At 42.0% G+C, this 26170-nt stretch overlaps 2 protein-coding genes across 2 annotated transcripts in view; one reads left to right on the top strand and one right to left on the bottom strand.

The window, feature by feature from the left end:
• Position 1: 1 nt before the first annotated feature.
• On the bottom strand, positions 2-22751 carry nfat5a (nuclear factor of activated T cells 5a). Its single transcript, XM_062390775.1, has 12 exons — positions 22462-22751; positions 13421-13549; positions 10205-10835; positions 9873-10056; positions 8470-8660; positions 8189-8361; positions 7836-7970; positions 7664-7716; positions 7411-7543; positions 7068-7252; positions 4693-6988; positions 2-4489 (listed from the first exon to the last, which is right to left on the bottom strand). Exons 1-12 carry the CDS (start codon positions 22532-22534, stop codon positions 4086-4088), a joined length of 4587 nt encoding a protein of 1528 aa, XP_062246759.1. The 5' UTR covers positions 22535-22751; the 3' UTR covers positions 2-4085.
• Positions 22752-25322: 2571 nt separating this feature from the next.
• wwox (WW domain containing oxidoreductase) overlaps positions 25323-26170 on the top strand; it is a 122070-nt gene continuing 121222 nt past the window's right edge. The window contains exon 1 of the mRNA XM_062389625.1: positions 25323-25555. Within this exon, the coding sequence (XP_062245609.1) occupies positions 25449-25555 (107 nt within the window). The 5' untranslated portion in view covers positions 25323-25448. The remainder of the gene's footprint in view (positions 25556-26170) is intronic.

Genomic DNA, 26170 nt, shown 5'->3' with positions numbered 1-26170 from the left:
TTTTTATTAATTCATTTAATGTAGCAGCAGGATTACAGATATAAACAGAAGAGTATACAAATGTCCAGACCAAGGCAAAGTACATGTTAATAATAGTTCAGATGTATGATAACACACTGGGGTTGACCTTTATCCCTACTGCAGGGTCTTAAGGCTAGATACTAAAGCTCAAGCTACACAGAACGGATACAACAGAACTGTTGGAGAATGTGAAATTGAAAGCGAACTAGGAAACGTGAGCAAACTGATTACACACAAGATACAGCTCACACTATTGGCAAGTAACGGTTATCATGGTTGCTCCATTTGATCAAGCAGTTCACAGCAACAATAGTTATGTTGACAAGCACATCAGTACATGAAAAGCTCTCCATAAAACAATCTCCACGGTCTCGTCCATTTTACCTCACACCTACAAATCTCATGAGGCATGGCAAAAACATTTTCAACAGAAAATAATGAACAGGATGACAATTCGCCGGTGAAGCTGCACAACATCACGCCGAGAGGACTCATTTTGAGATCTTGCATTGGATTTCCAGAGTGAAAATGTTATCGCTAAAATATATTGGTATGGGCTATGGTTGCGCTTGTGTCGTTGAAATAAAACGTCTATCACTGAAAAGGATCCTGATGCTTAACAGTCCTCGAGAGTCAAAAGGACAAGGTGCCAAACAGCGGGGACACAAAAGGGACATCAGTGAACACAGCAGAGTAAAGTTATCAAGGCACACAAAGTTCTGTTGAAAGCATCACAATTGAAATTCAAGATACCCCTGCAGTATATTTCACATTTAAATATACATGGATATTCATTTACATGACTGACGGACAAAACGATATTGTGTGAAGATTTGTGTGCTTTCTTCGCCACTGTCGACTGGATGCTTCCCGTGGTTCCGTCGGGCGGACGTGGCGCTTCCAAGAGTCGGACTGAGCTTCCTGTGTAGCTCACGATGAAAGAACAAGGGTGCGAAGCAACATGACATTACACCACAATCCAAGACACAACAATCCGACAAATGTACGGTGACACGAAAGACAGTTGGTGCCACACCACGCCACCCCCCCATCTGCCTCCGAATACATGCTCTTTGAAACTGTAATTGGTCCAATGGTTTGATGTAGAGAGCGAGCTGTGTCCACACCATGAGGTAAATTTTACATTCATGAAACTGAAGTCACAGGTTGGCTTTCTGTGTTGGTATGGCTTTAAGAGGCTGTTACTGTTCTGCACTTCCTCCGCAACGTTATGTGCTCTTTAACTCCCCTAACCCAAGAGGAATGGAATGCTTGGAAACATTACTACTGCGCTCTAACCTGATCTACAGTTAATGGATTGAGTCAAAGTGCCATTTGAGATGCATGACATTAGAAATAAACACGAGGAACCTAGCCCATTTATCACAATGTACAAATTGGGTAAAGTCAATGTTAGGACAGTCAAATAGAATTCGAAACAAATTTGCTTGATGTCCACTTAAGTACATTTCTAATTGCAGTCATACACTTCACAATAAACCTGCGCTTAGTTCCAGGATAACATACCAGCAATGATATTCTGTGCTATGAGAGTAAACCAAAAACTTTAGTTTTACAAAAATACTCTACATTTTGATACATGGATACAAAATTCTAAAAAAGATAAGTTGCTTTAAAATGGATCACTAACAGCTGCAGGACAAAATAGTTGGACTATGAAAATGTAAACAGATGTGTGAGCAACGCTACTCCAACATTAGAATTATTCTAAAAATTGGCTTTTTTGATAACGCCAAATTGGCTACGGTTGTAGATATGGAAAATACAGTGTTACTTTGCATCAAAAGGGTTAGGTCATGAGAAATGAAAAAAAATAAAACATGGGTTTAAATGTTAATTGTATGATCCATGAAACAAAGTACCTTTACATATCTTTTTATAAATGTTTGCTTAAAACAAAACAACATGCTGAATTGCTATCCACGTAAGAGCTGCATAATTTAAATGATTAGGTAAAAATGAGTAAACATGATGATGAGAGCCTTCGAAAGGACAAGTACGGGACAAGATGATGAGGATTCACAACAGGAGCTTTGGTTTGCCTGGGTGCACTCCAGTCTGACCCCACAACAACAGCCAGCTCTCTGGACTCAACTCGGCTTCACAACTAACACTTGATGTCAACGCTATTGATTTAAGTAGAAACGGTTACGTAATAACATCACATCAGAAGTGCCCATCACTCCTTATACATAGCACCATAGATAGAAACAACATGGCGGCCTCTATGTAACAGAGATTTCATTTACCAGTGAGCCCCTGTTCACAACACAAGGGACGGCTACTGGGTGCCAACTTCACATGGTGCCAGCCTGCGCACGGTACCAACACGGACAAAAACTTAAATATCTAACACAACACAAGGTAGAACAGTCTCAAGTGACAGACTGAACAGTAAATAGTACAAATAGCATAACAATGAAAATCCTTCATTTCGTTGCACAATCTGAATGAATCCGTGTTTTAGGTGTTTTGTCAGTGTGTAAAACACAAAGGCCTACTCACCACGCCAACACTGAAAAATGACAATGCTTTTGTGGGAATGGCTGTTTTTTGGACAGACTTGACTGGACCACTGAGACCGAATATAAAAAGGGATCCAACAGCGAGCAGACTTTCTATACAAAGTTGTCCTAGACCTCAAAAATATTCTGACATGAGAAAATGTAAAAATGTTTGGTTAAGATGTATTTTACTTTTACAAGACAACTGCTTTCTGTTTTTAATTTTTTTTGTTTGTTTGTTTGTTTCTTGTTTTTTAAGTGGACGTTACCGAGTACAAATTCAGCTGGGTCAGTAGAGAGCTGTGGACGGATATAAGGATTAGCTGGTTACACAAAAGAGGTTATAAAGTGCTTGAGATAAACTGTTTATAAAAACACAACACTCCATTTTCACTAGTGGAAAGTTTCGCTCTATCCACGTTAGATTGGTAAAGTTACCAACTTCTTTAAAACAAAAAGATACACACACTACAATGCTTCTGAAAAGTTCACCAAGAAAGCTGATGAGGCCTAAACATATGAAAACACTGGGAGGTGCCTAAAAGGCCACAAAAGGCCAAGTCACATTATTCACTAGGTTGAATCTCATTTGCGAGTGTTCAATATTCTCTCCTCCTTCTGCTACACGCCGGGGGGACAACCTGCAGTATAAATATGTAATGATACCCCATTTTAGTCAGTGAGAAATTCTTAAGGAGAAGAGTTTAACTGTCCTCCTTCTGTAGAGTCTGCTCAGGAGATGGATGCAAAACATTCTCCAACTATGTGTAATCTAACCATTTTTGCTCCTTATATATATCATCTAGTAAAACTGCCGAGATGTGCAAACACGAGGGGTTGATTAACTGCAAAAGATCTGCAAAGATGACAAAAGGAGGACGATATTCACTCCTGTTTTGGTGCCGTCCCACAAACGACGGACAGACTAACACAACTGTCCCCCAACTGTCTCTCTGAGGGAAATAAGTTTACACACTCACAGAATGAGATTCAGCCTTTATCGGACACGTGGGCGCTATGTGATATCCACTCCATGGCTGACTGTTTTATCTTCTCCGCCTGCTCTTACAGCCTGGTCTCCATCACATTACTATTTCCCATTTCAACATCACCGACATTCTTTATCCCTTTCCAGTTTCCCCACTAAAACCTGATAGACTTTTATCTATATCATCTCTTAGGCTCACATTGTTAAAAACACTCCGACAACAAAACACTGCATTTCTGAGACTGAAAGGTAAAGCTGTCATTACGGGCCTCTCTGATCCTGCAAGAGGGGTAACAACAAAGACGGACTCATCGATTCAAGGAGAATGGATCTACGAAAAGCTGTGATGAATGATAAATATTTCATAAAACAATGGGCTCATAATTTGGTTTTAGGGAAAAGGGGGCATTTAATTCTTAAATATTTAAATTTTCTACATTTCGCGGCACTGGCACAAAACCCTTGCACCGCCACTTTGTTGATGTTAGGATGTATAACTAGCTACATATCTCTCACTCTCCTTGGAGAACACATTGTCCAAATATTTATCACTACTTCTGTAGGCTTTCCAGGAGGTCCTCGATTTTATCCATGCTGGATGATACAGATAATGATGCCTGCAATTGATTATGCAAGCTGCTCTGTATCTGCATCTGTAGATTGGTCTGCATTGGAGTTGGCAAGCTTGTTTCGATGTTTGCCTGTAAACCAGACTGCAGGGCTGCTTGTGTGTTTGTCTGCATCGCATTTTGCAGGCTGGTCTGCATGGCGTTCTCTAAGCTGGTCTGCATCTGTGCCTGTAGAGTGTTCTGTAGGCTGCTGTGCATGGGGGCTTGCATTGGGGGGGCAGCCTGGGCCATTGGCTGATCCAAGTGCGGCTGCATGTGACTGGAGTTCTGGGGCTGGCTCTGAGCAGGCAGGGTGGGTCCGGAGGAATTGAGCAGCTGTGGCGAGTCTGGGAGGAAGAAAGAAATTGTGATGATCACTATAATCAAACAGTAGGTAATGGATGTAATTATGACATCGGTGCGACTCAGGATGCACTCGGATATGTTCAGCTCAATGGGTGAAGAATCTGAGTAGCATGGAATTCAGGAAAACAACTCACCTAACTGTTATTTTTATACTTAATAGGTGGAGAAGCTCCAATCCTCTTACCGTTCTGGATGCCAAACACAAACACGTTGGTTTGTCCTTGAGGAGCCACATTCCCGCCCACAGTTGTCTGGAAAAGCTGCTCTGGTGGCTGCTGCCCAGGGCTGGCTACAACGCCCACACCACCTTGAACGACGAAGATGGTTGTGCCAGTGGCCGGAGCCTGGTTGTTTAGCTCCTGTGAGCTTATAGTGCTCTGCAGGCCAGACAGAGACGTCTGCGGTAGAAAGAGCTCTACAGGTTGACTGCTTCGGGCGCTGCTAGAGCTTGAGCCTACTTGCATTGGCTGCTGCTCCTGGAATAAGCTCTGCTGTTGGTTGTCATTGGATGACGAGTTGTTGCCTGAAGAGCTCTGGTCTTGGAACGACATGGGCTCTGCTGGGTCTGGCTGAGGGATTCCAACACCTATGCTCCCTATAGAGGAAGGGCCTTGGGTCTGGGTGCTGAAGAGAAGAGTTGGGGGAATAGCCTGCGGGTTAAGATCTGTCGTGCAGAGGAGCAAACCTGTCTGCTGGGGTTGGGAAAGTTGGTTCTGTGGGACAGGGTTACCCTGGGAGTGGTTTGGAATACTTTGGAACAAAGATCCCTGCTGGCCCATTGGAAGCTGTGGTGGCTGTTGCTGGTTCTGCTGTGCTGACTGCTGCTCCTCCATGGGGGTGCTCTGCTGCTGCATTTGGGAGAGTTGAGCTTGGGGTTGGTTCTGAAACATTGTTACAGACTGGGGCTGGCTCGCGGATGTTTTCATGGACGAGATGAACGCCAGCTGCGGTTGTTGCTGTTGCTGGGGAGGGTTTGGGGACAGGTAAAGTGCTGAGCCAGCCGCCTGCTGCTCTGAGTTGAGACCGCCACTCGTCAGGACAGTCAGTGTATTCTGGAGCAGGGCAGCCTGGACCTGCTGTTGGGAGCCCTGGGACTCTGCAAGGGGTCTGGGTGATTGGAAGAGCTGTTGTGGGGGGGATGTGTGGGATGGAGGCTGTGTTGTGAAGCTGGTCTGGATGGTGAGCAGGTCTCCGGCCCGTTGAAGGAGGGACCCTGGCTGCTGTACTTGCGGGGATGAGTGAATCTGTGGCTGGAGCAACTCAGCCTGAAGCTGCTGCTGTAAATTCTCCAAGACCTGCTGCTCTTGTAATTGCTGCTGCTGTTGTAAGTTGCTCAATGCTTGATTTTGCTGTTGTTGCTGCTGCTGCTGCTGCCGCTGCTGTAGATGCTGCTGCTGTTGAAGCTGATGTTGTAAATTTGTCAGTATTTGATTTTGCTGTTGCTGATCCTGAAGCTGGATGTTGTTCAGGACTTGCTGTTGCTGATCCTGAAGTTGGATGTTGTTCAGGACTTGCTGTTGCTGATCCTGAAGTTGGATGTTGTTCAGGACTTGCTGTTGCTGATTCTGTTGCAACTGTTGCTGCTGTTGAATGTTCTCAATGAGCTGCTGCTGCTGTTGCAGTTGCTGTTGGTCCTGTGGCTGTAGTATTAGTTGCTGTTGCATTTGCATGTTGCCGAGGACTTGCTGCTGCTGCTGTAGATGTTGCTGCTCATGTTGATGCTGAAGGTTATCAAGGATTTGCTGTTGTTGAAGTTGTTGATGCTGTTGAAACTGTTGCTGTATTTGTTGTTGTTGTTGCTGCTGTTGCATTTGCTGCTGTTGCATTTGCTGCTGCTGCTGCTGCTGTTGCATTTGCTGTTGCTGTTGTATCTGTAGCTGTTGCCGTGTAGACATCGAATTATCAGTGTTTCCTAATCTAAGGCTGTTCATGTTTTCTTGGACGTGCTGTTGAAGAGAGTCTGCAGAGGGGTTGGGGCTATAAAGCACTGAGTTTAGTTGCTGCTGGGCTACAGCCGCCTCAAACACCTGCTGGAGCGTGGTGTTACCTCCGGCTTGTAGCTCCCTTACTGCCCTCTCCAGCTGGGCCACCCCTTCCTGGGGGAACATGGGAACCTGTGACTGTTGTGGCTGTGGCTGAGATGGAGTTGATATTTGGGGCATGGCAACAACAACAACCCCTCCACTATTGTTGGAATTCTCAGGTGGCAGGTTGTCCTGAGGATCTCTTAGGAATTGCTGAGGGACGTCTGGTGTCACAGGAGGGATTGTGGTGTCTCCTGACACTGGGAAGGAGGTTGTGGGGGAAATGTCTTGCTTCTGTATAGTACTGAGAGACTCTAGGCTGGGGAACACAGGGGGTGCCTGGGGAAGCTCCACATCTTCAGGTTGTAGGGGCATCGGACTCTGAAAGGATTCCCCCCCTGAATGGGGACTGGAGCTGAGGGTCTGCTGCACCGAGACAAGCGGGTCAGGGGATGGCTGAGAAAAGAGGAAAGAGAAATGTTACAAACTCCAATTCTGTAGATGTTTTCCTTTTGTTGAGTGAATTATATGGTACCTTAAAAACATCCGTGGTTGGTGGATTGCTGGACACTTCCATTGGTGTGTCTTCTTGGCGTTTGGAAGGCTGACCAGAGCAGTCGGTTTGCTCAGATGACATAGATTTCATCTGGCCATCAAACATACACGTCTTGAGTAGAGAGGGTCCCTCTGTTTTTACCGTCCGGGCATTGGAGTTATCAGCTGAGGGTTAAAGTAGAAAGGCAGGATAGTTATATATTTTTTTTATATATCAATAAAACGGGACTAATTAGAGCTCTACCTACACCTGTTTTCAATAACCTACAAGAAGCTTGAAATGTATCAACAGGTAACCTCTGTCCTTCTGCTCGTGGCTGTACCTGAGTCTGGAGTGTAGGTGAAGGGCTGGGCGTCATGTGATCTACCAGCATTGGTCATCACAAAGATTCCCACAGACACTGGAGAAGTGATTGACTGGTTGTGGAACGGAGGAGCAGTCACTATCAAATGGTTCTGGAAGACATTAAAGATTCAAAAGAGAAATCTTAGTTTCAGTAGAATTGCATGAGGAGAATTGTCAGCATTATTCAAGAGGAAAAAACAAGGAATATTAATACAGGTCGGTTATTTTACCTGATGGAAAAGGTCCATGTCAATCTTTGCCTCGGCTTGCCAGGAATTATCATCTATGAATAAAACAATTAAGAGTTTTTACTTTTCCATTCATCAGAACATTTACATGCAGATACTAATCATCACACAAATATGTGGGACAATGCTGACAAAACCAAGATGGCTACAACACCTGCAATGTTTTCCTGAAAAATCACTTTGGTTCCTTTGAGGAAGTTCTTTCCAATGATAAAAACGTCCTCTCCTCCTCTCACTGAGCAGCTGTGAAGACTCTTCTTCAGGATCTCTGGCACTCCCGCTGGCTGGGCTGGAAAACAAAGAAGGGAGGAAGAATTAAAACTCACATGATTTCGGAATTAGTCTCTGCCAGAGAGCAAGAGCAAGACTCTGAAACAACAGAAACTGAGTTCTGTGGTCTGATGACCATCATAGTAAATGCTGTATGTGATAAGAGCCCAACACCGCTGGAAACAAATCATCCACATTGTAGTGTTGGACTGTTTAACTTGTGCCTGATCTACTCACTGCAGAGGATTGGCGATGAAGGGACCTGCAGAGTGAGGGTAGATCCATCAGGTTGGGGGATGCTGACCCTGAAAGCCAGCCTGGCACGGGTGCTCTTTTTCTTCGATCCTGCAACACCAATACGGGCCTCCACATCTGCATTACGCAGCTTCAAAATGCCTACACAGTCCACCCTGTGGAAGGAGCAAATGATGGAGGAATATATAACAAATATCTCTTAAGCATCAACACGATACAAGGATTAACTGATCCCAAATTATCCATAGAAAACAGCTCCTTACGCAAGTGTCATATCACTGCTAGGCTCCAAAGGGATCTCAATAACAATGGTGCCCTCTATGTCCACTTCCTTGCAGGCAGTGGTGTTGCGGCCGGTCACTCTGCAGGCCTGATAGAAACCGTGAGGCTTCACTCTGCCTGCATCATTTGCTACAAACACCTGCAGCACAACTGGATCATTCACACCCTCCAACTGGGGACAAAAAGAGAAATGTAATCATAATTAACATTAGTATTGAGCTTCACTAAAAATGAAGGCATATCATTATAAAATTATAGCCCATTGGTATAAGTCGCAATGCGTCAGGCCGGGGATTTTGAGAAAGTATAGGAGGAAGATGAAAAAAGAGGATGAAGAACATTTTATTGTCAAAAGTTATATTATTGAGATAAAAGTCTGATATTTTTAACATTGCATCTTCCAAGACATAAGCATTTTGTCATTGAGAACTATGGCCCACAAAGCCAGTTGAGGACTATTGTGCTAAGTTTGGTTTATTTTCATGCATGGGAAGGTGGATTTCAGTGGAAGAAGAAGATCGAGAAAAACAAGAGGGACCAGCAGTATCGCAGCCCGGCCCCTAATAATAGCATTTGTAACGCCCAAAGCAACACCTATCATGGAGGAAATACAAAATGCATACAGAGCAACAACTCCTTATTAGAGGATCCATGTTCAGCTTCAAGAATAGACACAAAAATAGGCACAATGATGAGGCCAATATAGTTTGTGGATGTTGTCAGAGTTGCTAGAAAAAGTCGATTCTATTTTCTCCACAAGAGATATTTTTAATTCTATTACACATTAATGTATTTGCTCAAAGATAAACCTGCGAACATCTTTACTTTTATCATGCATAACGTGTGTGCTTCCTTTCAGGGTTGCTTCATTGAGTGCTTCAAACATTAACTTCTAAAGAATTAAGACCTTGTTTTAAACTACATTACTAACCTCCTGTGTGCCTGGGAATTCACTTGGATAAGTGTTTGCAGCTCTGCTCATTATTCCCAGGTCACGGATAATGACTAAGAATAGGAAAGGGCCATTTCTGTTAAAGTCCCTAAACTGTGGGGACAAGCAGTCAGAGCAGTTAGGGTATTTTTAAACTCTCCATAAAACACGTATCATATTTCCATTGTATAGGCAACTTCTATTTTATTAACCTTTATTTTATGAGCTACCTATCTTTCTCTTTTTCAATTGCTGTTTTTAACTCCTATCTTTCTGTTAAGCCCGTGTTTATTAATATATTAGTTAATTCTTTTTGTCTGTATTGGTATTCTCTTGTGGTGCAGTGCACTCCACACTCTGTGCCCTGTGAATCTTTTTCTTATATAACGCCAACTTTGATGTTAGTATTTTTTTTCTGTGTCAAGAAGCAGCTGATGGACGTCTTTGTCCAACCTTGACAGTGGGGAATCCCTGCTGTGTGCGGTCTTTGACGGAGCCTCTGCTGCCCTCGGTCAGATAGCGAGCTCTGTGCTGGGTCTCTGGCTGCACCAGGATCTTCAAGTCCTTCCCATCGCTCCTCTGGGGGAACTGAGCAGACAGTGACCCACTCTTCACTGCGGTCCCTGGCTCCAGAGAGCTGCGGGGCAACAGAAATCACAAGATGGCATTATTGTGACATTTGGAAATTCCAAAAAAACTTTCTCAGTAACCCCAGAAAGAGCGCACACTAATAAGAGTTAAAATGCTGACAGAATAAAATTTTAAATGGACAATGATCATCTCACCTGCCTATTGCACTGGTCTTGTCTGTGCCAAGCTGGGACAGGACAAAGTGAGGGGCCTTGGCGCTGTCGGCATCAAACACATCCATGCTGTCCTCCGGATTAGCAGGCTTTGGGCCAGGCCGCTGGCGAGGGGTGCGTTTTCTGGATTTGCGGGGCACCTCTGTGTTGTCATTGTAGGAGACCGAGCTGACCAAGCTGAAGTTGGAGACTGAGTCATCAGCCCACATGCTGCTGCTGTGTTCTGAGTCTGGACCAGTTGGAGCGGATACAGTAGTCTCCTCTTGACAAGACATCTGGCTGTCGTCAAATAGGTCCTCGGGTGGTGGGGATATGCTCAACACAGGCCTCCGTTTGGATGGGGTGTTCTGAGGCTGCTGGGCTCCTAGCCCTGACAACACTCCTGACCCAATGTCTCCTGATGCAGTGTTTGGCCCACTACCGCCTCTGTTGGGGCCAGATACAGCACCCTCCACACCTTGCATCTCTGAAGCTCCAGCTCCTTCTCCTCCAGTGGACTGGAGATGCTGTGGAACCTTGAGATGGTCTGAGGTTGAGGTAGAGGGGCCAGTGGATGGCACTCCCATGGCCAGGGAGGAAGAGGCAGAAGGATTGGAGGTGGAAGAGCTGGCATCTGTAGTAGCATACACAGGTAAAAGAGTTAGTACAGATGCTCAGCACAGAGCAGGCTAGCAGTCCCATTCAAGCAGCTGAATTTGTGCATAATTTTGTATTGAGTTCCCCTCTTCCCAACTCTAATTTCGATAGACTGCTGTGAGTTCTATGCTCTCACTGTGCATGCGAGAGCGGTCAAGCATTGATTAAATAATCTGAAGTTAAAGTTGAGAAGGGTACAATTGGTCCCACAATGTATTGATTCCTACTAAACCTGTCTTAATTAAAATCAATGTGACAAAACTGACATGCTTTGTTTACAAAAACAAAAGCAAGCCAAAAAATTGTTGCATACACCTTGCCAGAAAAAAAACAGAAGAAAATCTGCTCAAACTTTCTCGTACAGCCAAATTTGCAAGCCGGTAATGTGGCGCCAAATTAATTTTGCCAGGGTTGCCAGGGTTACAATACAGTTTGTGCAATGTGCATTCAGTAGTAAACAGTAGTTTGCGCATGCCAATTGGACGATTTTGTTGGGACTGAGCGTAGCCATGGAGACAGAATAAACAAGCCTCTGACCTATGGAGCATTGAACTGCAGACCATTTTATATGCAGACACTCCCTGCCTCAGAGGGAACTTCCTGCAATAAAAACGAGACAGCCAATGAGCAACAAGAGAGCTGATCATTCAAGATTCAACTTCTGTCAATCAGTAAACTGGATCAGTTCATATACTTAAGGAAGGAGTGACTTTTGTAGTTGTTCATTTATAGACACTTTAAAGTATGTTGATTTGGTTCACAATCATCTGAAGGATGTCACAGTAGTCATGCTTCTGATCAGCACTGTTTAGGACCAGCCGGGTCAGACAGGATAGTAGCATTAACAAAAGCTCTCTCTCTCTGAACATGACTGTGGACTAGTTAGGTTGCACCTTAGATGAAACTGAAATCTAGAATCCTCAGTTATATCTGATGTCGACTGCCCTGAACCATGATCTAAGATCAGACAGTATTTTGTTATTTAACAACACGGTGCATTGACAGTTGGGGGCAACTTCACTGTTTCAAAGAGAGAAAAGAATCTCCATAGTGAAAATATCTAGGATAACTGCATCTAGCTGCAACACTTCAAAACCTCAGATGAACTACTGTTGTACATGTGTATAAGAGAATGTGTGAATGTGCATAGGCTGTTTCTGCTCAAGGTACTAGTAAAGCATTTATTAATAAAACCTTATGATACTGATACTTCCAGGCTTATGCACTAAATCAACAGACTGAAACAGAATATAAAGTCATAACATGAGTTATAGTCTGAGACGAGCACTAAAGCCAAAGGACAGCAGTGGTTGACACTGCATTGGGTTTTAATGCGTCTCTTGTCCTGTTCAGACCTGGTATTACCATGCGTCTCGAGTAATCCGATCACAAGTGCACAGCTCTAAGTTAGTCATTTCCCACCTGGCATTAGAATGCATCTCCCGTGACCACTTGTGTTCACATCACACCTCCCCCCTACAGCCAAATAAATACGTACATAATTTCTGTTTGAACCTGAATAAATTTTTTTGCCTATTTGATACAGTAAAAAATATAAAATCTATACGCGGAGGTGGCTTCAAATAAATCAATGTGTGGCTGAATTAAGTGTAAAAATACTTTTGGGCCACATGAGACTGAAGTAGAGTGGAGTATGTCAGCTGAGTAGGCGCTCCCTCCATGTGAGGACTCGGTTTGCGTTCACGGAGCTAAAAGAATGTGGCCCCATGCATCCTAGACCACCTGCAAATAGGGTCTGAGTGATCAGGTCTCAATGCTTCTTGGCTGCGTTCACATGTATACTGAGAACTGTCCACATGTGATTGAATCAGCCGTGATAGGTGTTAATACCTGGTCTGAACGGTGCCGTCTGGTTTTTTTTTGGTTAAACTGCCTTTTAAGCCACATGGCAAAAAAACATTGAGCACAAGCATCACAGGGAGAATAGCTGCTGAGAAATAAAAATGAGTGAAATGAGAAGGAACAAGCTATGTTGCCATGCTGTTAATGCAAATCCCACCAACATATCTTAAAGCTGTTATTCAGTGTTAAGATCAAAATGTAAATACTCTGTGAGTTTCACACAGAGAATCTTAAATTAAAGTATGGTACCATATAAATTAAGTTTATAAACGGATCTAAAACTATATATCTATAAACTAACTTTTCAAATATATATATATTTTTTTTTTTGTACATACACAGAAACAGCTTGATGAATATCAAAGCCCCACCAGTCCAAGTGAGACAATGCTACTGCAAAAAGCAATATCTAAAATACTCATCATGGCCAAAAAATAACCAGGAAAACTCCCAATATATCCAAAATGAAACCTAATGACAATGCAGTGTTAAAATACCTTTGCTGAAATATAAATGCTATCCTGTCTAATCTCACACAGTCACAAATATGAATTGTCTCAGAAATCAGTGAACTGTGAAGTTGCCCCCTGACAAAGAATACAAATCCCTTGTTGGTGTTCTTCACCCCTACCGGGAATAGTTTGGTAAAGGGGAACTGATCCCAGATCATGGTTTTCATTAGCTGAGCAGGTAGCTCACCTGAGGCCAAGGCTGCAGTTGGCGGAGGTCCCGGCTCTCCCCCACTCTTCTGGCTCATGGTGGGTGGCTCGGTCTGGGTGGACGACGGCTGGAGCTGGAGCTCTTTAGGGAGGAGGTCATAAACCGACTCTGCCATAAAGGATGAGCAGGAGAAGACAAATTAGGTTTTCAAAGACATAAATTGGTTTTATTATTTATTAATGGCCCAAGTAATTAGAAAAGATGGTGGACATTTACTGACAGCTTTGGGTTCAACACCTCTGCTTTAAGCCTTTCTAGAAATGGATGGATCCAAAGACTTTTGCAGCTTTTGGGGTAACATTTCTCCATTTATTTAAATAAAAGACCCAGATCACTGCTTTCACAGTTCAAATACCACAGAACTTCAATGTCAAACACAGGACGACACGTTTTCCAGACAAACCAGCCATTATCTTGCCTGGAGAATGAAACTGAAGCAGAAGAGCCTTCAAATGCACTAATAGACTAATGACTGCTAGATATCAGTTCCAAAAAATGTCAGACTGCAGAAGTAAACCTCATATGGTTAATTTCTTTTCCCCTAATGGAATCTTGGTGGTGATAACCCAGCTCCTACTGTATCGCACTCGGGGTGGTTGCTATTTCCTTGTTCCCTTCTTAAAAATAAAAATCCCGGGATGGAACTTGAAGCAGACCGTGTCTCATGATCCAAATTTCTACTGCATCTTCAAAAAATAATCTGCGGTCAACACTAACACAACACGGGGTATCTTATGATAAACTAAATTAGGCTCCCTAGGGGCTTAGTGTAATAAAGCCTGCAGAGACTTTCCCTGATATTTGATGACGCTGATCCCTTGAAGAACTGCAGCAGTTACCCTGGCACAGACCACATTTGATAGAAGATGAACACGATGATTAGTGAGTGGTTGCTATGAAACGGGGACCTATCAACACCCTGACATGGATATTTCAGCTGTGCATCGGTGGCACCCAGCATGTGTAGTAGTCATCTGATACACAGCTATGACTTAGCTCCGGCAGAATGGCGAAGCTGACAAGACACATGATCTCGCACTTCTGTGACGTCAATGATGCTGAGAGAGTCTCAAGACAAAGTCCCCACAGTTCACAGAGAACAACAGGGTGCACTAATTCACAAACACAGACAGGCGATAACTTCCAACGCTGAGACCGAGGCTTCACTCTGCACTCCATTGCTAATCCAAAGCTAATCTGTCTTCAAGGAATGGTTCCATCAGAATTACAGTAAAAGTCCATCCATCCAGAGGGATAACCTTCCATCTGAGGCTGTTGTGCTTTGTTCATGGTGTGAAGAGAGGGAGTCTTTGTGTATGGTTGTATTACAGACCGACTGGCCACTCAACATGACCTCAGTCTTCACTAATACTCTTTTCACACAGTAGATTTGTGTAAAATTTGAGTCAAGTGAATGTGTGTTCAGCCGGCCTGCAAACCATTCATATGCGACAGGCATTCATATATAAACAAATGCTGTCACCATCCACCGGCTCGCAATACATTTGTGACAATATGCTATTGCCTTACCGACTGAGTTATATTACAAAGTCAATATAACTGCAGGTGTTCCGATACCAGCATCGGAAAGGCCTCTGACATTGCCGGTCGGGTCTCTGCTAGTTTATGAATCTAAGTACCAATCCGAAACCACATCTTATTAGTTTCACCCAGAAAGCGTCTTTCCACGTAAATCCCTTTTTGCACTGTCCTGCATCTGCACCACCCTCTGCTCTGGATTTGGCCACGATAAACGTTTGCAACAGAATGAACTAGCAATCATAAAGACAAATATAACAAGAAAAACAGAACCATTTGTTCAGACATGCAAACTCTGAATAAGACGACCATTGTTTTTCCATGAGTTCTTCATACATGCACTTATCTATGAAGCCATTCATAGACAGAACAGTGTTGACATTTATCTGACTTCATTTAACTTCATAGATAAATGATGATGTGGGAGGTTGTAAATAAATCTTTGAAATTAAATCTCTAAACTCACTTAAGAGTACTACTTACACTGCTGTTAAAGTATAAAATGTTACAATGTTTTGTTTTTGTTTGCAAAAATCTCTATCGCATCAATTTCCATTGATAAGAAAAGTAGTGGTTTCACTGTGGGAAAAAAGTCCAATGAAGCTTAACAGCCATAGCATTCAATAAGAGATCTGTATTGGTTTATTTCCATGTGTACTAATATCTTTATCATATGTAATTGATTGTCTAATTATCTTTAACGCATTAAGCTCACAATGAGAAAAGGCACACATTCATTTTAAACACCAGATTGCTGCTCAATCAAATTTGAGTATGCAAATGCAGAGTCTGGATTTCATTTACTGTTTTGTTTACTCGTCTGTCAGACTGCCGGGGGCCACAGCAGTATGCAAACAGTGTATCCAAATTCACTGAGCACTGTATCAAGAACGCCATACTACTATACTAATACCAAGTAGTTTCAATCCTTGTTCTTAAGAGAGTAGTTCAACAGTCAAAACAGCCTTAATCATTCCTGGCATGGATTCCACAAGAAAAAGTCTTTGAGATTCTGGTCCATGTTGATGTAATTGCATCACAGCATTTATGCAGATTTGTCAGCTGCACATGAACACTGCAAATCTCCCGTTCTACCAAATCCCAAAGGTTTTATATTTGATCTGATGCCCAGCGAGGCCACTGAAGTACACTGGACTCATTGTCATGTCCATAAAACTAGTTCGTCGCGGTGTTGGCTTAGTGACATTCTCCATTATCATGCCGATGTAGCCATACAAACCATGATTGAGTTCTATTCAGGGAGTCAAAGTTTTCCAAGAAAACATTCCTCACACCACTACACCATCCTGGGCTCAACACGACAGGCCAATGTTGGTAAGCCTGTGCCCACGGCAGCCTCAGATTTCAGTTCTTGGCAGGAGACATTATGTAAACATCAAGTGAAGATCCTGACCTCTATCTGCTTTAGTGATGTTCCTAGCAACTCTAATGAGGCCCTATCTCTGCATTCCTTGGAGATTGGTACCATCTACGGTGATATTCTACCCCTCAGGTCAAACAGTTAACTGATCGCACAAGGACTGAGGACTACACAACCCTGTGTCTGCCCTTTGGTTTATTTTATTCTGTCAAATTCATAGCAGTACTGCAGGTGTGTGATGATGCTAATGCCACATGATTGGATAATTTGCGTAAATAAGCATTAGTTTAGTATTGTGCAGAGGGGTAAATCTGTGGTGATGGAAAATTAAGTCGATTTTAGGCTTGGTTACACTCATTGTTTTGATATTGCTACAAATACAACCTTGGGTTTGGTTCCAATATCAAAATATTACATTACACGGCATACTTTACTAAATGTTGTTGACAAACGTACACAAGAATAATGTGAATGGAGTGTTTGGAGCTCATATTTGATGGTTTTGATAATCTACAAAACTCTTAATCATAACGATATATCCCTTTCCTTCAAATGTTCTTCTTACTTGGACTGAAGATGTGCTTCCTAACATTATTCCAGTAAGTTCAATTAACAAAGGTCAAACACATCTCATAAATCTTTAGTTACTGGAGAAACATATATATTTTAGTTAAACTGTTACCCCTGTTAATAAGTGATTAACAGATGCAGACATCACAGAGAGTTAACTTCAAAATGAGAAAACATTCATTAAATCTTGCCTCAGATAATCCTTAGCTGAAAAGGACACACGTTTAAATTCTCTCTCCTCCCAAACAAATGAAAATCATGAAATGGATTATGTTGTTTGTCTAAATTTACTTTTATAGAAATCAGATGACATTCGATGACCTCACAGATCTCCAAGCCTGCCTGAATATGGCAGAAAAAGTAATTCGCAGCACCCTAGCCTTTCAGGGTGCTGACTGAATTAAACCTAAACTTAGAACAATTAAATTGCCTCATATCATAGTTATGCACTGCTCACATTACACATGCCTTGAAAGCTTTGCCAAATGGCAAGGCCACAGTCCATTTATAATTTTTCCAGCTGGCTTAGGGCTACGAGTGGGGATAACAGAATAGACAATTCATGAGGACAGTGTTTTTGTTGCAAATGAGAAAACATGCAGACCAAGAATGTGTCAGAGTCCAACAATGACTGTTTTAAAGACACTCTTAAACACAAGCGCCAGAAGGCCGACAGTAGAGCCACTGACTGCACTTGAAACACATAACATCATTTTCAGCTGTAGATTTCCTACATTCCTATTTACCTTGAAACTGAAATGTAGTAGCAATGATTGGCTGCATGTGCTGTACTTGATGTGCCTGTGTATTCAGATTACTAAACGAGAACAATAGTACAAGGTCAAAAACACAAATAAAACTGTGCAAACACTTCCCTGCCATCGCCCTTAAATCACATTGCACAGTTATTTTAACCACCAAGCTCGTGTTTTGAGACTTTTAAGGTGTATAACTACTAGCCCTGCTCTTTGTAACTTGAGTTGAGTGTAGAGCTCTATCCCTGATTATTCAGACTTGGAGCAGGAGGGCCATCTTATCTTTAAAAGCATAATTTGATGAAATAAATTTAAAAAAAAAATCTGTTCTCATCACCAGTTCACACTGAATCATTTGACCAAGACACACCACATCTAATTTACATTTACCCCAAAGTTACAGGAATATATGCCACAAGTTTTTTAAACTTTCTAAACCACAGTATAGAGTTGACCTAGCCTTATTTATAATCACTGTTTGATCTTAAAGCTATGCAGTGAATCTATAGATGACACACTTAAAAGTGATTGTTTCCAGGAAGGGCTTTCATTTCTTCTCACCTCACTCAGGTGAGTTACAGTAAAGGAAACGAATTGAGCCTGCATGAACTGATATGAATACAATCAGTAAAACAAAAGTAAGATTTCACATTAATGATTCATATTCATATAGAGTCTTTCCATGGTTGTTTTCCATATATACAAAAATGAGCGTCAGTCCACAAATGGCTTATTCTGGAGCTGAGCAATATTTCACTTCAAGAGTCAGTGGACCAATATTTTCTCATTTACCTCTGGAGGTATGTAGCTATACAGATGTTGTTTTTTATTTACTCAACTCTTTAAATTGTCATCTTTAAAGATTCCTGCTGCCCCCATTGCAGTGGAGACAAATCGAGTTTCTATTAAATCCCTTTGACATCTTACATCCACTTACCCTGAATAATCCACACGCTACACTAACCATTTCTGGAACTACTTTCTACCAACTCTGTATTGCATGACCTGTTTGTGTCTCTCACACAATGGAATCTAATCGGACACACTGAATCTATAGCTCAAGCTTCTCACACTGATAAGTTGATGTAAGATTTTTTTCCCCCTCTCAGTGAGACTAAAAAATACTATTTTTGGATCGTCTGTTCATCTAAATGAAAAACTGTTACATAAGCTGTGTGGTGCAAAGATAAAACATTTATGAAATATAATCAGATTACATGTTTCCACAAAACAGATAAAGCGAAACAGACAGCTATTCAGAGAGTTCACAAACAGCAATGTGGGGAGGTAAACGTATTTTCTCTCAATTGTAAAAATTAGCCTTAGACTATGAGTTTGCAATTGTTTGTATACATCATTACTTTAATCAAACAAAACAGACTTTTCCTAATAATGGTTGGCAATAATTATACTACTGTGTGGCCAGAGTAAAGAAAAGCACAAGGATCATAATTTGAGATGCAAAGAATATTTTAGAGATGATAATCTGGCTGCCTGAATCAAAACGTAACCGAGGGGTTTTAGTGTGTTTATAATTCAAAAACCATACACAAAGATCTGTGATCGGTGGCATTTGTGTAGTTGAAGGTTGGTCAGATTTTGTAAACACACAGTAAAAAAACAACTACTCTGTATTCAGATCCTCTTTATGATTTACAAGGAAACTAAAGTTAACTGACCATGAAATCCTTGGCCTTTTACTTCACTCTGAGATTTGGTAGACTATACATGTCCTTGCTGGTACTTCCTGTATGTCAGACCTGGCGAACTGACTCTCCTGCATGGGCTCAAAGACCTGGCTGGCACAGAGTGTTTTCAAAGAATTTCACATTTATATAGTTAACGTTTGGAATTTCACATATGCCTCAATTTAACACCACCAAAGCAACTATATGGTGTAACATAATCAACCAGGCCAAAATGAGCTCACGCAGCTGTCCCCTCTCTCACTTACAGACTAATATACATGAGGTTCCTGACTAGATCTTTAATGAACAAGTCTGCTACCTTGACCCTGATGCAAACACACACCCAATTACCGAGATATAAATAAACAGCCATCATGTGATACAAGGTGACCATATTGCAGGCTCAAACATGCCTTTCAGGGTCCATGGAGCAATTCTCTCTGCTGGCTCCCGAGCACAATATACATAACAGCCGGACAGATGTGGGACCAGCAGGTCAGACAGCAGGCAGCTAAAGACTGTTTAAGACATAATTGCCAAAGTACTTGTTATTACCCATCAAAATATAGACTCCAGCTGAGATGAGGGTGTAAAATAAAGAGCAGGGGAAGCTCTGTTGTCGCCCAGCATCCTGTCAAGATGTAAAATGCATAAATCCACGTGTCTCAGGTTACATTAACGCTTAAAGGGCTGTTACACTACACAACCAGAGACACTATACAAATCTTGCTTATGAACAAGCATGAGATTATATTACAATTTACAAGACACACGATAAATAACAACAGTTGGCTGACACGTGTCCAACGACTGTCACAGACGGGGTATATATTTTGGCACTCGAGGCCCCTGTGGTAGAAGCAACACCCCCGCACATACCTTGATAGGGAGACCAGCGCTTTGCCCAAATGACAACAACTGCATTCTTTCTGTGAATCCAGAGAATGTGAGGAGGATGACTCCGGCTCAGATCCAACCTTGATCCACACAACACAGTTCTGTAGTTCACAACTACACAACGAGAATACACCACACAACAAGAACAAGCAACACACACACACACACACACACAAACACACAAACACTGGGGTGGCCAAAGATACATCATTTTAGAATATGGGACTAGCTGGTGAATATCCCTTGTACGTTTGAAGGTCTTCTGCACAATTTAAGTTACCAACTACTAGTTGATGTTAGCAGGTGTTAGCGACTGCCAGCAGTTGCTAAGGACATAACCTCAGTTGTGTTCCTTCCGTCATCAAGTGTTTTGGCTTTTTAATCAACATAGAGTCCGAACTTGAGGTAACGCTAAAGGCTAAAGTTAAATCTGCCCAGCTACTGGCTTGTATGGCAATACTAAGAAAGCCATGTTGCCGGCTCAGTAGATCAGACATCATTACCTCTAAGCCTTTTTAAACTAAACACTGTCCCATTTAAGAACTATCAGAATGTATTTTAAAATACCCTTATTGCGATTCTATAAAAAATACAGCAACCCGCCATGTATCAAAATAAACTAGTGTTTTTTTTAAATACAAACAATTTATTTTACAAGGGGTTATTTGATCACATTGCAAACCATGCCTTTTTGATCTATCCCTCCAGCAGTACACTGACTCAGTTGATGTGGACATTTTTTGAGAACAAATGGCTAAAAAGGCATACCATTATTCTGACATGCAATCACTCAACAGATAGTTCAGTCTGACCTCTAGAACTTGTTTGATAAAGAAGGGCCTACCTTTCAACAGAAACATTGAAGACAATACTAACTAGTCATTCATGAGCAGACAACTGATAGGACCTCTATCCAGAGAAACTAGTTTCCAAGTGATAATATCAATCATCAACATCTACCAACAGTCTTGTTCAATCACGCCTTAGTTATTTGAGAACAATCTAACAAAAAAAAACAGCCCCCACTAAGTTACACACTTAGACTCAGAGCTTTGAGTGACAACAAACACCGGTGGTGTATGGGATAACAACCTGTTGTTAATGACAATAAGGCACAAAAGACAGGTGAGTTTACTACGTTAAACCATCTCTTGGCGTTATAAAGTAACAACTCTGAAATGCTTCATGGTTTGCTTTCCTGTGCACAACTGGTAAGAACTTAACATTGGCTAAAAGTAGCAAGGCAATATTAACTGTGAGGGCTGCTAACGTTACTCAGGTTAAATAGTTTGCTAAAACAATTTGATTTAGACGAAGATACAACGAACACCAGAACCTAGTAGGAACACTTAAGTATTCAGCATTTTATGCTAAAAGTAGATGGAGAGCTGACAACCAACACATTTCTCACCTTGTGCTTCTTCTTTTTTGGGTCTCACTTCGTGCTGGATTATCAATTTACTGAAGCTTAATAGTCTAATCTCAACCAAACTGGGCAATTTACTGAGTGGTCACCATCACTGGCTGCATGCATCGACTTTCCTTTTCATGACAGCATCACATAGTATTCTCACAGATAGTATTTCACAGTATTTTATAACTACAAAAATACAAAACATTGAAGTATTTTGATACAAAATATGAATCCCTTTTCATTAAACCTATCAAATACAAATGACTAAATATTATTTGGTATTTCAAATACATACATCATAAAAACTGCCCATCCCTCCTCACACACACACACACACACACTGACACAAACACACACACACTGACACAGGATCAAGACTTAAGTACGTTAAACCGCTGAACAATGTGGTGGGTGGAGATCGACCTCACGAAGCTGTGGCTAGCTAATAGAAATAAATTACCACGGTGCTAGTTACCACCAAGAAAAACCCTCAGTTACACATCTAACCAGGCCCATGAGGTCTAACATCCCATCATACAATCCCACGAGCAGCCCGATGTGTCACATCCTTCCACGCATGTGACACAGTCAGCTAACCAGCCAGGTAGTCACCAATGCAAAGGTAGCTAACTAACTAAGCTAGCTAGGTTGGCTAGCAGCAGAAAGGAAGCTAACCACAGCTAGCTAGCAGCTTAACGAGAGCCATCAACACAATTGACAATCTCCTCCGTTTAAAACCGGGACAGAACGGGTTAGTAGCTTAGTAAGCATCTTACCTTTAGAGTACAGAGATTTGGGGGAATTGAGGTCGAGATCCGAGCTAAGGAGGGATATAAAATCAGAGGGCATCGCAACGCTTCATCGAGGGGAGGGGAAGCGGACACTCTTTAGAAGAAACCAGGTCGGCTGCTCTTGGGAAATAAATACTGCGTTTTACAAGCGGAATGTTTAATGAACAACATCGAGGAAAAACAAAACTTTCAATAGCCAAAAAAAGCCCGTCAGCTTGCACGTCTCACGTTAGTGTGTGTGGAGCTGCTGAGAGGACCCACATTTCGTGCTACGTTCAGACGACCACACACAAACACACACACACACACACTTGCCTACAGTTGGTCGGCCCCTCCCCTGGTCCCGCCCCCTTCTGCTGCCTCCGAGCATGCGCAGTAGCCCTCGCTTCACTCCATGAATGCATGCATGGCCTCAGCGAGCACAGATGAGAGTAATCTCATTATGTCCCGCCTGGTTTGTCCCTCTCTGAGCCTGTGGACCGACAGGGACACTTCATACGAACTGTTAGAAAGTCACACAGCTCTGTTTAATCAAACGGGATGTGAGGGAGGGGGCCCCCCTACCCATCTGACCCCAGGGGGCCAATTTTCTCACAATGTGACCCCTGACCTTCTATTATATACTGCTCCACCAGCCTCCATAACTTCACACAGAGAGTACCTCGGCTGCCTCCAAGAAAAACTGAAACAGACATTACCTTTCCAGCGTGGGTCTCAACTGAACCTAAATGCTCTTACTTTGGTAAAAGAGCAAATACACAACAATAGCAGTAATAACAATAGTCAAAGTGAACTTTATTTTCATTCAGACCATACAACAAGAAGTGCACATCTGAACTACATTGAGTTTCTCCCAGCTCCATATGCAAACATAAAAAGGTAAATAACTGAACACAACAAAAATAGACATAAACAAATATACGTATTGACCTAAATACAAACTAAGCCATACAAAATGAAAAATTGCACGTCACCTCACAGTTGCTGGATTATTGCACAAAGTAAATGTAATCTTGGCACTGGTGAATATGAGTAAGGTGCTTGAGTGATGAAACATTTAATTATTGCACAAAACATGGCAGCATTTAAGAAGATGTAAGATATGAATTCATGGGAGCTGAATATATGTGTCTGTCTGTGTGTGTTTGTTCAGCAGTGCAACAGTCATCAGGCCAGCATATTTGTGTATTGTTAAAGGGAATAACATTAATATAAATAATAATAATAATAATAACACAAATTAAGCTTATTATACTTAAAGTTCAAGCTTTGTTTTTTGTAGTACAAGACAAACAACTGTCTGTCCTATTCAGGGTCCGGGGCCATCCCACGTGGACAACCTGTGTTTTGAAATGTTTACCTGTGACAGTTACGCCCCAAAACTGAGGGAAACAGAATAGCATTCAGCAGGGCACATGACTCAAGGCCCTATAGTCCCCTTAAGTTCAATCAAGTTGCACCAAATGGCACACTCTCAGATATCCCTTAACAAGGCCCTTTTGAAAAAATCTTGTTTAATCCAATAGTGCCTCTTTAATCAGTGAAAATGTAAAAAAAAAGGTTCCTATCTCACAATGTTAGAGAAAATCAAAAAAACCACAAACAAACAAATAACAAAAAAACTAATAAACAGGGGTAAAAACTAAACCTCCTTGGCGGACATAATTACTGTGTTGTTGTTTTTCAGACGTGGTCCACATACTGTGTTGATATCAAGAGATACATGAATGGATATCAGCGTCTTCTCCTCTGATGGTTCATGTGCAAATATAAACTGCCCAGGAGTAGAGTGTTATTGGAGAGGAGACCCATATCAGTGACATGTCCAGATTTGTTCATAGGGATCCAGTTGGCTGGGGGCTGTATGGTGTATCATATTGTCACTACAATGGTTGTCTAGTTAGGCTCCAAAAGCCCAGCCTGACGTGTGTGGGAGGCCACCTCAATGCGGTGGATTGTACCAAATCAGCTGCCAGACTGAACAAGTGTCAGCAGATTCTTCAAACTCAGCATGCAAGTGTCTCATATTTCATTTTTTCCAGGGAGGCCAGTAGCCAGAAGAGAAACCACACTCACTATCCTCCACCTGCTCACTCAAAGCTGGAGTTGACCCCTCTGCAAGAGCAAACAGGAGTGGTCCAAGGGGAGCTCACAAATATAACAAGTGTGAAGACCAGCTAATCTCTAAATGGAGAAACAGTCGGTTATATTGTAAAATGGGGGCGCAAACATTGAATTTTCATCATGCTATATATATATATTTAGTTCCAATGATACTTGTTAATTTAACACACATGTTCTGTTGATACTTATTCTTATAGCACTGCTAGCTTGTTTAGCTTATTGTACTGTGTTTTCCTAGCCTAAGATTTTACTGTTAATTCCATATTTATTTTTACTTAATGGCCCAAATTTGCATGTGTTACTAATTGGTCATATACAGGCTTGCTCCACACAAACATTAATTATACTGTACAGTGACAATAAAGATCTATTGAACCTAGTCGCAATGTTATTATATGAGACAATAATCATTACTTAACTCATAAGACGGAGCATTTCAATCCACACTATCTAAACTGTTTCATTCCACAACTTCAGATGTTGACTCTAGCCTTTCAGGGTTTTCAAGGGATCATTTTAAGTGTAATCAGCAGACATAAAAACACAGAGAGCCACGATCAGCCATGTTTTCTGTCTAGATTTGGCGTTGGAACGTTTGAAGGTCAGAAGAGTGGAAATCTCCACAGGGAAATTCCGACCCCCCACTTTGCATTGAGCCCAAGCAAGTGTTTGGCCGGATGAACTACATTTCCCACAATGCCCTTCGGCAGTCGTCACCGTGTTGTTGCGGAAGTGCTGGTGATGCTCTGCGCTGTCAGTTGCTTTCATTCCCCTGAGCAGGTTTAACTCACCGGTCCGGGTTTGTAGCCACATCACTTGTATATATATATAAAATAACTACTGGAGTAATGGCGGCTCTGAAATACGCAGGTATGGACGATACAGACAGTGAAGATGAGTTACCGCCCGGGTGGGAAGAGAGGTCCACTAAAGATGGATGGGTCTACTATGCGAGGTGAGTGTGATACCTCATGCTACATGTAAACAATAGCTTCACCGTACATGAGTTCAACTTATATTCTTATTATCAGTGTGTAGCTAACAAAGCTTGCTAGCTACACCAGGTTAAATAACGTGACACATGTTAGCTGACTGGTCTAAATGTTCTCAGGGCTCATGTGGGCTCAGTGTGTACTGCTGCTTGACCGGTACTTAATAGGAATTGTCTTGATAAGTAGTTAAGGTTACACACAGGACCTCTGGAGTATTGTAGCTGTATGACAGAGATACTCTTTGAATAAAACAATCTTAAAACACATCAGTAACCACAGTGTTCATATGGCCCGTCGCCAAAGTGCCGGCTCATTGTTTGCACCTGCTTTGAATTGAATCGAATTGAATACCTTTTATTTTAGTTCATTTGTTTTTGCCATGGCTTTTTGTGTATCACTTTGTAACTTGGTTCACAATGGTAAGGAAAAACTCTCTCATAAACTGGAGGAAAACAGAGGAGAGAAGAAAGAGAGACTGCCAACCCAGAGACTGCAGATGACAATGAGCCTTTTCGCAAAATCGGGAACATTAACATAATGCTGATGTCGAACAATATGCACCTTCCCTGATAGACAGA

The sequence above is a fragment of the Platichthys flesus genome, chromosome 6 (assembly GCF_949316205.1).
Source record: "Platichthys flesus chromosome 6, fPlaFle2.1, whole genome shotgun sequence".
Taxonomy (NCBI): Eukaryota; Metazoa; Chordata; class Actinopteri; order Pleuronectiformes; family Pleuronectidae; genus Platichthys; species Platichthys flesus.
Note: the sequence above shows the minus strand (reverse complement) of the source record. Positions and strands in the feature narration are given on the sequence as shown.